Genomic DNA, 16,656 nt, shown 5'->3' on the forward strand with positions numbered 1-16,656 from the left:
GAAGCTAAAGAAAGGAATGCTCCCTACAGATATCCTTTGCTTGTTAAAAGACTTCACATTTCTACCAACATGTTCACTTTGTATCTGCTTTTCTCACTATGCATTCTTTAAGATAGGCTGGTTTCTTGTTTTCAATCTAGTAATTTGCTTACATTCTTAGCACTTTTCTCGCTTCCCCTCTCCGACCTTTCTAACTTGCTGTATCATATTCAAATATCACAGTCAAGGTTTGTGTACATTAATGGAAATTTGTATTGTATAAAGCTTTTTGCATTATAAGGCTGTACAGGGTCATTTTGACAGTAACTGGTATATTTCTTTGCATCTTACGTTGCATTGCCAATTTCTAGTGTATCCAGTTTGGAAGTATATATACTCTAATTAAAAAACAAAGTTGGCTATACTCTGGCATCATGTGTGCCTCTCTTTCCCATTGTTTCATTATTGGGTGTGCAGAGAATAAGGAATTTAGAAGGGAGACCTAAAACAAAACGTTGCAGTATGGAGTGATTACTTTGCAGGACTCGGCTATTTTGTTCTCATCCCTGGGTTTCCATTTTCCCTCCTCCCAACTGTCAAGGCAGCATTCTGTGGCCCAGAGCATGCTGAATCCTCATTGGTCAGTTTTTCTGTCTGTCCCACACTTGCAAGCCAAAGTTTCCCCCCTAAAGATTAGTTGTACTTCTGAAAACCTTGGAGTTTGCCCAAACCAGGTGATGCTTCACTTTTGGGTATGGGTGGTGCTGTTTCGGATCCACAGGCAATAGCACTTCAAGCCCAAATGTTGAAAACAGAGCAGATGCTGTTAAATGCTGGTGGGGAAAGTTGGTAATGCCTGTCTAGCTAGAAGAACTAGGGGAACTGAAATAAAAAGTTAGCATAATACTACTTTGGCAGTGCTGTTCTGATAAATTCCTATTTATGTTTCCGGGGTTACTTGGTGCTTCAGTTTAAATTGAGACACGGTGGATGTGTTGCTAGGAATATATCATGCAACAGGCTCCAGGGACAGTGTTGTCCTTTTAAACCTTTTCTATGCATAATTCAGACTGCTGGTTTATAATCTATAAAGCCCTGTAGAATTTATGCCAATGCTTGAATTACAAATTAAAATACATTCATATGGGCATATAACTAAGGCCACAAAAGTTCCTAGCCTGCAAAAAAAAAAAATGGTAGCTTGTGGGCTGACCCCTCCTCCAACAACACCCCATTTGGTTTCTATACTGGGTGTGGAGGAGTGATGGGGTCCTCCATTCAACCTCTGCATGTTCACTAAATGTGCAGTTCCTTTTCACAAATGGCTACTGGGTGGGGGATTAACTATAAGGCTGCACTACCATGGTTTACATTACAGTAAAGCAGTGAAATATGCTTCCTTTATGTTTCAGAAATAATTCCTGGAAACATATTTTATTAATATTTAAAGGTAGTAGCTACTACTGCATCATTCTCCTTAAAAAGAAAAGCTACCAAAGATTATGTTTCTGCTCTAAATAATAGTAGCTTGGTGGAAGGCAGTCTGAAGGTGTTCCTCCTCAAGCTGCTTTTTTCAGCCCAGCTTCTGTTCCTTAATCCATAAATTTACACCAATGATTCAAAAGAACGTAACAAAAAGTGCCGCGCTAAAGGTTTTGAACAGGGTTGAGGAACCTGTGATTCTTGAGAGCATGTTGTGCTACCCATCAGCCCCAGCCAACATGGCCAATGGGCAGGAATAATTTGATTCATACCCAGCAGCACCTGCAGGGCCACACGTTCCCCATTCCTGGTTTAGAACATCTGGTTCTGGAACCAAAAAATACATATGATCTCTTGTAGGAATTGCTCAGGGCAAGGGAAAACATTTCTCTATAACCAGGCCTTTGGCTGATTGAACAATCTATGGCCTCTTAAATGTGTTTGTTGTTTATCCCCCAGAGAGTGGGTGAGGGTGCTTTCACTCGATGTGCATGACCTGATTTGTTTTCCCATACCAGCAACACTCCCTACCAACTCCTTTTCAGAAAACTGTCATCAGTGCATGCACAAAAGGCTGTCTAAACTGTACACACAGCTTGCATTTTCGCATAGGATGGAGGCCAGGTTTTTTGGAGGGAGGGGTGAATGCATCAAAGGGGAGCATTTCTCAAGAAACTACAGAACACAGACGGATTGTCGCTAATGTCAAACACTAGCAGTGGAAGCACATTGGGCACAGAGTAGACAGTAATGTGCAAATACCCTCAAAAACACCGAAAGAGCTTCTTGCGTGGACAAGTATTTTATCCAACAAGGTTAAACCAGAATGAATTCACAATTCCAGCCCCTTCCCCCAGTATCAATGCATTTTCTAAACATGCAGTAAAGCGTCTCCACCTGCAAGGGCTATTCCCATTCATTTCATGTAATTGGTATGAGCATTTCTTCATGGATATGAATGTGCTCCCCTCCTGCTAATGAAATTAACAAAACCCATGCACAGAAGAAATCGGTGTGTGCATCAGAGCACCAACAAATCTCTGGAGCAAACTTAAAAAATGCAAATTCTTTTGCATTTTCACTGTCTTTTGAAATCTGCTGGTACTATTGTAAGATTTCTTTTTCCTGGACTAACCCCCCCCCCCCTCTCCTAGGTACCATATATGCTCTTTTTGCATGAATACTGCAAAACATTTTATGGGGTTTCTTCCATGTTTGGACCTTGCTTCTCCAGGAGTTGGTAACTGATTCAAAGAAGCATGCATTTGGCTCCAGTTTAGGCATGGCCATACCTGCACAGTCAGTTGAGGTCAGGAAGATGAAGAGTCACCTTTTCCATGATTTGCAACCCCTGAAACAAGAGATGGAAAATGCTGTTCAGCGTACAGGTTCACTTATAAATAAATATCCACGGATGTTCAGCAGAACTCCAAACAAGACAGAAAAGGCAAATTTACAGATTCTTTTTAACAGATCTGAAAGAGTCTTCAAACTTGCTCGATTTTTAATTGGGTGTCTTTTTCTCCTGCCATTAAGGCCCTGTTGTTCAGTCACAGAATCATAGAACTGTAGAGTTGGAAGGGACCACAAGGGTCATGTAGTCCAAGTCCCTGCAATGCAGGAATCTTTCACTCAACATGGGGCTCGAACCCATGACCCCGGGATTAAGAGTCTCATGCTCCACCCACTGAGCTGTCCACAGGGTTTTTAGCATATGTTCTATTCCATTAAGATTGCATGGAAGAAGAGATAGTAGGACATGACCCCTGATCCCAGCCCCTGCCAACCCCTTTCCCAGAACCTCTCACACATTGGAGAGATGTATTCAATGGGGAATGGTGCTGATTGTGCAAAGGCTGGAACTTATGCAGGCGCATTATCCCCTTATCAGCCCTTGTCAATGGTGGCTGGCTACAGCAGTGTGCATTGCTTCCGTGCCTGCTGCCACCTTTTATCTCCTTAGGAGATGGATTCAGTAACAAAACACGTAATACGTGGCATTCATAGAGCACTTAAATTCCATTACTGCCATCACGTTAGGGTTTGTCTGGAAGAATTTATTATTATTTTATTAGTTTTATTTTTATTTATTTAACTACACTCAGAAGCTGCACTTGGTATACTTAAGTAAAACTTCAGCTGGCTTTGATGGTGATTAGGGTCCAGCAAAGCAGGGATGGCAAAACTTAGCCAGCCTCCATCTATCTGCCAGTAAGTGGCTGTCAGCTTCTTCCTCCTTAGTCTCGGTGTTGCCCCTTGTAGGACTCAGCAGGGAGGAGGATGGGAACAAAACTAGATTTGAGTTGACTTTGCCCTCTCAGACTCGCTGATGTGGTCCAAAGGAAAGCAGAGCAATACATTTGGCACCAGCTTGGCTGCAGGAGTTGCCTGAAGGAGGCATGCAAGGCGACATCCAACTGTCTTAGGGACTCCACTGAATACAATCCATAGCTTGCAAAGACCTGTACTTACCATTGAATCGGAACTCCCAGTGACAGGCCACCCGGTCAGCATATCTTGACTTGCAGTTGATGACGTCCCCATTTTTATTCCAGTTTGGTTCCCTGTGATTAACAAAAAATAAATAAAAAGTAAAAGCAAAAGCTGGAAATTTTGCCATGGGAAAATGAAAAAAACCAACCTGCACCAATTAAAGGAATCTGGAGTGCTCACCCTTTACCCTGGGGTATTTTATCGCCTGCTGAAATTCATCCAGTGGTACTGCTGGAGATGGAATGGCGACTGCATTATGATGCATCTGTAAATATTTTTTCAAAGGAATTGAACATAAGGTGATGAGATTGTAAAGTTGCATCAATTATAAAAAAACAGGCCTACCAATACTGCTGGGCGCCCTCTTTGCCATTACTGTTTTGTTTGCCATGAATTGTATCATGGACACTGGTGAGCTAGCAACATTCGGAGCCACTGGATCAATTCCAGGTGTTAAATTTCTAGAACGAGAAGCACCAGCACTTGAGCTTGACTGGAAGTCACCACTTCTCTCCCAGTGGATGCTTGAGGTGGAGTGACAGGATGCACTTACGGGAAGCACACTCTGTGCATGCTGAAGGCCACTCTCCTTGGTTACTTTCTGCATCCTGGAACTGAGCTCTGCCTCAACAGAAGCCCCGCAAACCTCACTTTCTAAAATAAACCACAATCCTATTAGTTGGAAGTTGAAATATTACGAGTACTGAACACAAACACATCCCATTATTTCCATGCTGCTTCCTCCTCTCACATGGAGAAAACAATAATTATTCTCCTGGCAGAAACACCCTCTCTGTTGTCAGAGCTTAATTTGAGAGATGGCTCACTAGAACTTGGCTTGTTATGCCAGGGTGCACATATACCTTCAGGGTATTTGTGATATAATTGCCATCCATGTGGAAGGTGGTTTGCAGGGGCACCAAAGGACAGGTCACTGCCCCGGGGAGCTTGCAATCATACCGAACAGAGGTGAGGAACCTTTGGTTATTGTTGAACTGCAACTCCCATCACCCATCACAGATTGCCAATAGCCAGGGATGATGGAGTTGTAGGCAGCAACATTTGAGAAGCAGGTAGGCTCCCCACACCTGCTCTAGAACATGTAAGGAGATATGTTCATGCATTTGCAGTGATATGCCCAGCTTAAGGCACATTTTCCAGCCTCTTATTTCTGGACGCTGCTTCTTAATAGTGCATGCAAATACAAAGCCTTTCTTTTTAATAATAATAATAATAATAATAATAATAATAATAATAATAATAATAATAATAATAATAATAAATCTCAGGATAATGGGTCTTCTTCTTTGCTCTATAGTAGTGCTAGAGCCAATCCTGCAGCAGCAGAGTCTTTCCTGTAGGATGCAACAGAAGCATTGCAGCAAGAGAGAAAGCCTGCTTGCTTCTGTGAAGTGTCTGTGAGAGAGCACATGCATGCAAAGGAGAGATGTGTGCAGCCTAAGTGCTGGAAATGAGGTGTGCCCATTTGACCAAAGGATTTTTATTTTTTTAAAAAAAAATATTAATAAACAAGAAGGCAATCCTCGAAATGGCAGGGCATCGTTGTAGGGGTTAATAAAATGAAATATAACTACCCAAAAATGAAAGGGTTGCAAAAAACGTTTATAGATTAAAATGGGTGAGTAGCGCGGTGACCTTTATCAAACAAGCGAAGTGAGAGGGGAAGGAACTGTGTATTGTTATTAATGATGTCACAAGCACAATCCAGTAAATCACAGATGAGGAAACTGGAGCCTCACCCTACCAGCTATTATTGGACTCCAACTCCCATCAGCTGCAGCCAGCATGGCCAATGGGCAGGAATGTTGGGAGTTGTAGTCCAGCAACATTTGGAGTGCCACAGATTCCTTCCCTCTTAAGTAGCCACTCAAACACTTCTACACCTACGTTTAACTACTGCTGGTGGGAGGAGGGTTAAAAGCTGGTTTGCCACTAAGAAAAAAGCAAGGGGAGAATAACATTTTCCACGTTTCAAAAAATGCATCATGTGTACAAGCAATTTGGACCATTCTGCAGGTGCCTGCAGATTTACACCAGCCTTTGCCAACTCCAGCTGGTTTTGGACTACAACTCCCATCAGCCCCAAGCAGCATGTGCCAGCTGAGGCTGATGGGAGTTGTAGTCCAAAAAGCTGGAGGGCCCCATTTTGGCAACAGCTGCTTTGCACTCTCCAGGATGTCTGGCTCATGTGGTTGCTGACCATGAGCCAGACATCCTGGAGAGTGAAGTCAAATGGGCCTTAGAAAGCCTGGCTAACAACAAGGCCAGTGGAAGTGATGATATTCCAGCTGAACTATTTAAAATTTTAAAAGATGATGCTGTTAAGGTGCTACACTCAATATGCCAGCAAGTTTGGAAAACTCAGCAGTGGCCAGAGGATTGGAGAAGATCAGTCTACATCCCAATCCCAAAGAAGGGCAGTGCCAAAGAATGCTCCAACTACCGCACAATTGCACTCATTTCACACGCTAGCAAGGTTATGCTTAAAATTCTACAAGGCAGGCTTAAGCAGTATGTGGACCGAGAACTCCCAGAAGTGCAAGCTGGATTTCGAAGGGGCAGAGGAACCAGAGACCAAATTGCAAACATGCGCTGGATTATGGAGAAAGCTAGAGAGTTCCAGAAAAACATCTACTTCTGCTTCATTGACTACACAAAAGCATTTGACTGTGTCGACCACAACAAACTATGGCAAGTTCTTAAAGAAATGGGAGTGCCGGATCACCTCATTTGTCTCCTGAGAAATCTCTATGTGGGACAAGAAGCTACAGTTAGAACTGGATATGGAACAACTGATTGGTTCAAAATTGGGAAAGGAGTACGACAAGGCTGTATATTGTCTCCCTGCTTATTTAACTTATATGCAGAATTCATCATGCGAAAGGCTGGACTGGATGAATCCCAAACCGGAATTAAGATTGCCGGAAAAAATATCAACAACCTCAGATATGCTGATGACACTACCTTGATGGCAGAAAGTGAGGAGGAATTAAAAAACCTTTTAATGAGGGTGAAAGAGGAGAGCGCAAAATATGGTCTGAAGCTCAACATCAAAAAAACTAAGATCATGGCCACTGGTCCCATCACCTCCTGGCAAATAGAAGGGGAAGAAATGGAGGCAGTGAGAGATTTCACTTTCTTGGGTTCCATGATCACTGCTGATGGTGACAGCAGTCACGAAATTAGAAGACGCCTGCTTCTTGGGAGAAAAGCAATGACAAACCTAGACAGCATCTTAAAAAGCAAAGACATCACCTTGCCGACAAAGGTCCATATAGTTAAAGCTATGGTTTTCCCAGTAGTAATGTACGGAAGTGAGAGCTGGACCATAAAGAAGGCTGATCGCCGAAGAATTGATGCTTTTGAATTATGGTGCTGGAGGAGACTCTTGAGAGTCCCATGGACTGCAAGAAGATCAAACCTATCCATTCTCAAAGAAATCAGCCCTGAGTGCTCACTAGAAGGACAGATCCTGAAGTTGAGGCTCCAGTACTTTGGCCACCTCATGAGAAGAGAAGACTCCCTGGAAAAGACCCTGATGTTGGGAAAGATGGAGGGCACAAGGAGAAGGGGACGACAGAGGATGAGATGGTTGGACAGTGTTCTTGAAGCTACTAACATGAATTTGGCCAAACTGCGAGAGGCAGTGAAGGATAGGCGTGCCTGGCGTGCTCTGGTCCATGGGGTCACGAAGAGTCGGACACGACTGAACGACTGAACAACAGCTTTGCATTGTCAAGTCAGCGTTCAACCACCTAAGCTATACATTGCTAGGTCACTTTCACAACTACAGCAGAAGGGGGGAGCATCTGTGAGCACATCTCCTTATAAAGCTGGCACTCAAAGAGATCCAAGGCTTGCCCATGAAATAAGTCAAAATCTCACATAAACTGGAACACACTGTCTTCATCACTCAATATGCCAATTCTCACACCACTTTACTTTGTGGCCACTAGAGAATAAAAAGCCAACCACATTTCAAGGGAATCCTGCTGGAGCCAATAGGATTATTCTGCGATACGTGGCTGGAAGACTGCAGGCTCATTATTCTGCATTTTTGCTCGTCTCATCTATGCAATTTTCACTAGCTTCCCTGCTTCAGAATGCTCAAGTGTAGACAAACGGAGGCAAAGGGAGAAGAAAGAATTGCTATATTTGCCTTTCATGTCATGCCTTCCAACATGACAAGTCTTCATTGGGCAGTGGATGCACTCCTAAGGTTCAGGATGAAATTACACAACATAGGTGTGAATGTGTGCAATGAAACAGCTTCCTCTTCTACCCTGGGGGTGGGGTGGGGTGGGGGAGCTCCACAGAAATGTCTATTTGGGGTGAGAAGCTGTGGCAAGAGGATGTACTCAATCTGTCTAACACCCAGTGCTATTTTTCTAGAAAAACAGGTGCTGGTACTCACCATGAAGTTGTTACAGTAAGTGCCACACTTTCTAACAACAACAAAATGAGATGCTGGTACTGCATATCTGCAACTCCTAATATCTGCTTTTCTCAAGAAGTGGCTTCATGCTGTGTGCTCACATTCACATCCATTTGCACATAATGAGTAGTTGGTCCTCAAGCGACACATACACAAACACACAAATATCTAGTGCTCTACTCACTTTTTGAGAATGGTGTTGAAATTTCTTCCTATTACTTGAAGACTTTAAGAAACTTGGATGACAGCCTAGAGGGGACAAACAGGAAAAAGATTTTTCCCTCCACGAGGAATTTCCTTGAGTCCATTTTTTTTTTTTTACAAATGACAAGGCATGACACAACTGCTTTTCATTCTTCTTAAGTGAAACATGCATAGAGTTAGATCAGATGCAAGCCTAACCTGAATGGAAAAGTAATCTCAGTTATTGAACATTCTCAATTATCTTCTCTAGATACTTGCTTTTGTCTACGTTGTGTAGGGTGGCCACTTATGCATTGCAAAAAAATAAAATAAAAATAAAAATAAATGTACTGTAGCACCAAGGGAAAATAAAGAAATGGATAGGTATTTGCATATGTTAATATATATGCACATGTGTGAATAATTGCTATAATTTAAACAGAAATAGACCAAGATATAGATAGTCACATACATTACTATCAGGTGAGCATGATAAAATGCACATCTGATTTTTCATAAGTCCTTAGGGGCAGGCAAGTCAGGTGAGCACCTGGAATGTCAAGATTGGTGATGCACTGAGCATAGAGGACAGTGGGCTCAGGGGGTGCCTGTCTTGGGCTGTCTGATATCCCCTCAACAAGCTGTAGCAAAAGTTAGTAGTTTGCTTTCCCTTGTGAAGCTGGCAATTAACTTGTGCGGCCACTGCTGCGTTAAAGTTCTCTTTCTCTCACATGCAGGAAAATTTACAACATCAGTCAGTAGACATTCAAGAAACACCATCGGTGGGAATGATTACAATCAAATCTGTGCATATTATGTTCATTGTCTTATGCGACAGAGATAAATGTGTGGAAACTCCGCATCAAAATCATGTAACAGATAGAAGTTGATCAAATGGGAGAAAGTTTATCATCTGACCTCCAAAATCACCAAATAATCTATCCCTCCTAATTCGGCACTTGCCTTATTATCACTAGATTTGACCCCAAACTCCACCTTTAACTCTAAAGAATTAATTTCCTTCCTGTTCACAGCAGCTAGACTAGTTATTGCCCAACAATGGAAGGGAACCTCTAGTATACCAATAGAGGCTTGGGTTAATAACATCTGGAGTATTGCTCTATCAGAACACCTAACAGACCATTGGCGACAAATCAAAGGCATCTCCGAAAAAGATACCTTTGATACAATGTGGTCTCCCTTTTTCTCTTTTATTGAAGAAGAACAGATTATTTTAATGCCATCATCATCAGGTGTCTGTGGAGGGGATATATGCATTGAAAATACTGTACTGTAACTTTTGAATAAATGTGGGTGTGTTTTTTTAATTTAAAAAAGACATCACAAAAGAATTGGAGGCCACCAAAGCCCTACCTTTGTCTAGGGCTGGCCTAGGCACTCTCTTCTACTTACAATCCCATGTGAATAACAAGTGAGTCACCTCTAAATGCATCCTTGCATGCATCTATGTGGCACAGTCAATAAAGAGTTGGGTGTGCATCTGAGAGCTTCCAATCCCTGTTTAGCATGAATTTCAATTGGCAGCCTTGGATAAGAAACATTTCCTCAGTCTAATGTCCCTCCCAAGGATGTTGTGACGCGAGAGTGAAAACCTCCCATGTGCTGCACAGAAATGCAACGGGGACAGATAGCTCTGTGAACAGAGCTTTTCAAGTTACTCAGCTGAAGGTAAGATTCTGGCTGGTTTTGGAATGAGCATTGCTCTATGGCACCATCTAGAGGTTGCCTGCCAGCACAGCACATCAAAGCTGCTGCCATCTATATACACTGCTATCCAACATACAGTATTTATATCTCCCTTCACATTTCTCTTACGTGTCCAGCTGTTTACAAAGACCTTTCTCGCCCAGAAAGTTTCTTCTTGGTTTCCCCAGCTACATCGTGAATTGATGTTTTAAAGCACAATTACAAAACCCCCTCATTTGCTACAGAATCATAGGAGTCACGCCTCTTTCTTTTTACCCTTGTCAGTTGTCACACCATGTTTAGGATTGCCGTAGTTTCCAGAAAGATGATGAAGCCGGTTTATCAAAAACACTCTGGGAAAAACACAAAAGGAGATATGAACTCATGTAGAAATTACTGGAAGGAAAAGTAAGGGTTAGGCATTTGAATACAATGTTTTTTATTAATTTTATCCAATTTATATTGTGTCCTTCCCCCTGAAGAAGTCCAGGGAGTCAATATCGAAACCAATGTTCTCTCAAGCAGAGATCTCAGGGTTGCCAAGACCAGTGTCCTTCAAACCTTAATTGCATGTGTAAACCAGAATGTTTTTAAATTCTTCCTGAAAGTCAGTGATGAGAGAGACAGACATATTTCACCAGGGATGGCAATCCACAAACAGCCACCAAAAAGGCCTTGTCACAGGTGAACCAGACAGCACCCAATGGACATACAGCCAAGAAAGCCTCACCTGCTGATTGTAGGGTCCAAGATAGCTGGTTAGGGGGAAGGCATACTTTTAGGTACTCAGGTGCCAACAAGCTATTAAGGGCTCTACATACTAGTACTAGCACCATAAATTAGGCCCAGAAGCTCACTGGCAGGGCCAAGGCAAGACATTTAGCTGCCTGAGATAAAGTTGGAAATGACCCCAACAAATCAAGGTATCTATAGTACCCAACACCAGCCAGATTATTTTGGTAACTGAGGCAGAAAATCTCATCATGCAACTCACCATACCCTGGAAGTAAATATATAATAATAGTAAATTAAATACCTTTACATTTAGCTGCCCTTTCATGACACCCATGATCAGCTGCCTCACTCTGCCTAGTTATATGGCAGTTATAGCTCTACCTTACAGTTCACATTTGAAGGAGAACCTAAGCAAGTTACACTTTCTGAAACCCTACAAACTCTGAAACACAGCCAGGCCGCAAAATTCAGACTTCTGTTAATTTTGTAATGCCGTTCTACATGCAAACAATGTGTACACATATGCTCATACACAATGTGCACACAAATGCATTTATTACTGGAAATAACATACAAAAATACTGTATATTCTGGCGTATAAGACTACTTTTTAACCCAGGAAAATCTTCTCAAAAGTTGGGGTCATCTTATACGCCGGGTGAAGAATCTGCAGTCGAGTATATCTCAAACTCTATATTTTAACTGGAAAAGTTGGGGGTCGTCTTATATGCCCAGTCATCTTATACACCGGAAAATACGGTACATTATATGAAGCAAAACTGTGTATATTAAGCAAAATTGTATACAAAATTGTGATATTGGGAAGTATTGGCACCGATAGGCCTACAAATTGTCATGGGGATTTTTAAAATTTGCAAACTGATGAGAAAATGTGGAGAACTGAGTTTAAGATTCGAAGAACAAGAAACCAACATTGTCAGATTCACCCACTTACAGGCTGAAGGACAGATATAGGACACCACATGATAACAGAGGCATTCACATCCTACTTTCTCTGCAAGAGTAATTCTTAACTTGTGAACAGGCAAGAGAACAGAACACTCCAGAACAGAGCAATGGCTGTTTGAATGACAGAAGAATCACATTGGAGGCTAAGCTGGAAGAAGGAAAATCCAGACTGACATCTGAAAGGCTTGAAAATACATAAAATCGCTAACCCTGAAGACATGATGGATTGGATAATGTGCAGTCTGGATGCTTGCCAGATCAATATTTAAAATGCAAGAAACGCTGTGAAGAGCTACAGCAACAGAAAAGGCATTACCATCAATTCAGAAGTAGTTTCACTCCCTCGCCTTTCCCACAAATTATGCCCAGCCAAGGAACATAATTTGCTGCTTGGAGTTCCCCCTGACCTGTGGAATGATAGTATAATATCTGTTTGTCTGGCTATGAGTAATATTAATGGAGGGCTTCTAGTAGGTGGGCAAGGTATATATGGAGTTCACCGCAGCTTGAGATACTTTTAACTAGTGCAGAAGGCTACAAAGGGCAGGGCATCACTGCTGCTCCACTGTAGCAGTAACATCCATTCCTATTTATCTTAAAAGCTTATAGAGGCAGTTTATAGAGGAGTGATGAATTCTGCACACACACACTCCCTCTGGTCACACCCTTCCAATACAGGGTGTTTTTTTTTAGGTTTGGAAGCATCGGTATGACTACAGTGCTGTGCCATCTCCCTGGAGAGGTCTGTGAAACCATAGTGTTCCAAAATTAAGGAAACTTAATGTGGTATTCCACAACTTAACTATGTACAACAGGAGTGTTTTATAGTGGCAGATCCTCTCAGAGGTCCAGAGAGGCCAGGGCCACTTCTGAAGCCCCTGTGGCCATAATAAAGGTAAAAAAAAAACACGATAAACACAAAGAAACAAAATAATGCACCCTAAAACATGAGTGGTTTGTTTCTATAATCAGGTTGGATTAGATTATGTTTGGGGTCCCTTTTCTACTCTACAATTCTATTATTAGACTGTCTCGCCGGAGTGGTGCATGCTCCATTTAACACCGTTCCTGAAAGACCTACATTGGCTCCCGGTACATTTCTGAGCACAATTCAAAGTGTTGGTGCTGACCTTTAAAGCCCTGAACGGCCTTGGCCTAGTATACCTGAAGGAGCATCTCCACCCCCCTTCATTCAGCCCGGACATTGAGGTCCAGCACCAAGGGACTTCTGGCGGTTCCCTCACTGCGAGATGTGAGGTTTCAGGGAACCAAGCAGAGGGCCTTCTCGGTAGTGGCACCTGCTCTGTGGAATGCCCTCCCATCAGATGTCAAGGAAATAAACAACTATCTGGCTTTTAGAAGACATCTAAAAGCAGCCCTGTATCAGGAAATTTCTAATGTCTAATGTTCTACATTTTTTAATGTGTTGTAAGCTGCCCAGAGTGGCCTGGGGAAACCCAGCCAGATGGGTGGGGTATTATTATTATTATTATTATTTCTATGATCTGACGGGAGGTTCTACATCCCTGCCTTCAAAATGTAGATCACCTGGTGCCGAGTCTCCTGATTTTCAAGTGTCAGATTGAAAGCTATTAAAAAAATTATCCCAAGTTATGGTGGTCTGTTGTTTTATCTGACCATGGTGCTCTTTCGATTTGTAATTATTTGCCTTGCTTTGATCATTGTCATCTTGCTTTTACAATCAGGAACCATTCTGAGAATTTCTAACGAAGAGAAGGATATCTAAATAAAACAAATGACTCTACAATGAAACAGTGGAATCGTACAGAAAGGGCAAGTACCAAGTGACCAGCCCTCAGACAGGTGAAGGGCTGTTATGGAGAAGGATTCTCATAGGAGCTGCCTCTCCTACACAACTCTCTTATACAAGCATTTCCAGAGCAACATTGGATCCAGGCAGCTGCAATGCCACACTCATAACATACGAATTAGGCCTGTTTTGTCCCTGGTGCTATTTCAGGATCTGTTAATGGTCTGTATAGGACAGAAGTTTAGCTTACAGGAACTATGATGCTATAGGCTGCCACAACTGAGACCCCAAGCTCATCTATGTGTCTGTTTAAACCCTATTTTCGCTGATGGGAACAACTCCTATTTTTCTGATCTGTCATATAACAAATATGAGCAGCTGTTTTTCATTATAAGATGAAATTTGGCATAAACAATGAGATCATTTTCTCCTTACTGACAGCATGTACATAAAATTTTAAACACACACACACACACACACACACACGGAATTAACTCTATTCTTACTAACAAGAAAGGATATCAAAGCACAACTCTTAAGCTGACCACCCAGGATCTTCCAAGATTTGAGGATTGCTTCACTGCTTGCTTGTTTAAATATATTCCACAACTGCTAGATTTGTTATTATAAGCATAAGATGCACTGCAATTTTTTCTACCATCTATCATTAACTATAAATGATGCACACAATTTTCTCAAGGCCTTCTCATTATACAGTTGGTGCCATTCCATTAACCATCTCTTACCGCATTACTACTTGCACACAATTACTTTAGACACAGGACCATAAGCAGCAAGTGGGAACCCTTTCAAATACTTACAGATTTTTGCAATGCACATGAATGCACATAATTCAAATCTGCAGAAAAAGCTCTAGCTGTTGGATGACTTTGTTTTTTTTACCACCCTCGATTGGTGCTTTCTGCAGAGCGTCAAACTGGTTAGGCTTGATGGTCAGTCTTGGATAGTAGAATGAAGGACCACTAGCTAGTATGGGCACACTCAGGATGTGCATGCATGCTCTCTTGGTACTTAGTCAACAGAAGAGAATCAACAAAATTAGAAGCTGGGGACAACCACAAAAGGAAATGCCTACTGCTATGAATGGGAGAGATTAAAGTTGCTTCTCAGATACAGATTCAAATGTTTGTGGGTCTAATTCAAATGGGGGAAAGGTGGATTAACAGCCAAATAATGCTCAAATGGGGACAAGCACGTTGTTATTTACCAAACCTGCTAATGTTCAGGATCTGGTATGAAAGCTTTCAAGTTACACATAATTCTTCAGTGCGAGATGAAAGCTGGACAAAACAAAAATAGGATTAAAAAAAACTGCCACAGATCTCAGTGCTATCCCAATGAATCTGAGAGCCTCGAATACAATCACTAGGTTGAAGAAAAACTATATTCTAGTGATATACGACAAACACAAACATTTTCAACAAATTAACAAGATCACGTGGCCAACAAATTAACAAGATCACGTGGCCAAGACAAGTAAAATGCTGGCTCAAGCATCCATTTGAACATCAGCAAAAATTGACTCACTGACACCTAACAATGTAACACCGACTCATAAACTTTCACCCGATATTCTTAAGCCTCGAATGACAAATAAGACCTTGTTAGCTGTATAATGTTGATCCATATTTATCTCACTCACGTTAAATCATTTTGTGAGGTAATGTGCTTTGTATCTCAGCAAACCAACCAGCTGTTTTTCAGGACATGATGTATCTAAGAGTTCCATGTTTTCTTTCAGACAGCACTAATTAGATCCAGAGCTGTATAGCAAGGAGCACAAATTCAGGACAAAGAAACAACCAAACATGTCAAAGGGAGGGATTTCAAAGCCCAAGGTTAGTTGCTCATCCTTTCCACACCCTTCTAGATGCCTGACGCCTTCTAGATTCCACACCCTTCTACCTGCCTGATGGGAGCATTTTTGCTTTCTTTACACACACACACACACACACACACACACACACACACACAGCAATTAGACCCAACTGTTAGGGTGTCAAAGGCCAGTTTCATGACAGCCAGTTAGTTATCTGCAGTTTTGTGCAAGAAATCTTTGGCTTGAAGTTTTACGGGTGATCACTTTTACCAGTGCCAGTCCAAGGCTTTTTGTGGCCTGAGTACCAACCCATTAAAAGGGAACAAGTCCCATTCAACTTAGCAGGATTTACTTGTGAGTAGACACGCAGAAGGTGGCACTGTCCAGAGACGATTCTTGCCTTCACCTTCTTCCCCCTGCCCTTTCTTCATGGGCCAGCTTTGACCTCCCTGTAAGAAAATGCTTACTCTGGCGGATGAGGCTTGTGGATCCTGGTAGGAGAGGAGGGGGTGACGTGGCAATATGCGGAGCCATCCAGCTTTTTATTTCCGTAAGCCCCAGAATAGGTGGTGGAGCAGCTGGCGTCTTCTTGCGTGTGCTGTTCCCAGGCTCGGCATGCATGGCGTTTGATCTCTTCGAAAGCTTCAGAAGAAAGAGGGCTGAAGGGCAGCGTCAGCCCGGGGGCCAAGAACATATACTTGGCCATGTGGAGGCCTCCTTCAAAGCCTAGCTGCAATTTTACATAACTTTTAAGCAATTCTTTCTCCCTGCTGTTTAGTCAATAACTTTGCTTGCTTGTGTGGCCCGGCCTACTTAGAGGACGTGAGGGGGGGCGGGGAGGAAGGCCTTGCTCTTGTTCATAAACGTTGCTAAGCAACAGGTCCTGGAATCAGAAGCATTGTGTACATCAGATTTAAAAAAAGGCAGAGGGGCAAAAGAGTTTCAAAGAATAACCAATATTTAGCACAGGCTTAAGACAGTGTGTTGACCTGCTCACAAGGAAACATGAATAGGATCATGCTCTAAAGCCCACCACGTTCA

At 42.2% G+C, this 16,656-nt stretch overlaps 1 protein-coding gene and 1 long non-coding RNA gene across 3 annotated transcripts; both read right to left on the minus strand.

The window, feature by feature from the left end:
- Positions 1 to 2,638: 2,638 nt before the first annotated feature.
- On the minus strand, positions 2,639 to 4,012 carry LOC117052756. Its single transcript, XR_004427315.1, has 2 exons — positions 3,934 to 4,012; positions 2,639 to 2,812 (listed from the first exon to the last, which is right to left on the minus strand). It is a non-coding gene; the product is annotated as an uncharacterized LOC117052756 (long non-coding RNA).
- Positions 4,013 to 8,506: 4,494 nt separating this feature from the next.
- C9H4orf51 (chromosome 9 C4orf51 homolog) lies at positions 8,507 to 16,414 on the minus strand. Of its 2 annotated transcripts, none has more exons than XM_033159888.1 (3): positions 16,083 to 16,414; positions 10,595 to 10,653; positions 8,507 to 8,659 (listed from the first exon to the last, which is right to left on the minus strand). In XM_033159888.1, the coding sequence occupies exons 1-3, from the start codon at positions 16,319 to 16,321 to the stop codon at positions 8,514 to 8,516; spliced, it is 444 nt and encodes a 147-aa protein (XP_033015779.1). In that variant the 5' UTR covers positions 16,322 to 16,414; the 3' UTR covers positions 8,507 to 8,513. The 2 variants fall into 2 exon arrangements, with proteins under 2 accessions (XP_033015779.1, XP_033015777.1); XM_033159886.1 differs by having other exon boundaries at positions 10,577 to 10,653.
- Between the last annotated feature and the right edge of the window lie 242 nt (positions 16,415 to 16,656).

This window comes from Lacerta agilis, chromosome 9 (genome assembly GCF_009819535.1).
Source record: "Lacerta agilis isolate rLacAgi1 chromosome 9, rLacAgi1.pri, whole genome shotgun sequence".
Lineage (NCBI taxonomy): Eukaryota > Metazoa > Chordata > Lepidosauria > Squamata > Lacertidae > Lacerta > Lacerta agilis.

Excerpts from the sequence above, each read along its gene's own strand:
- C9H4orf51 (XM_033159886.1), bottom strand. The coding sequence starts at position 16,321 with ATGGCCAAGTATATGTTCTTGGCCCCCGGGCTGACGCTGCCCTTCAGC. Across the intron at positions 10,654-16,082 it reads CACAAGCCTCATCCGCCAGA|AGTGTTTTTGATAAACCGGC; the intron begins GTAAGCATTTTC and ends TGTTTTTCCCAG. Across the intron at positions 8,660-10,576 it reads TGGTGTGACAACTGACAAGG|GCTGTCATCCAAGTTTCTTA; the intron begins GTAAAAAGAAAG and ends TGTCCCCTCTAG.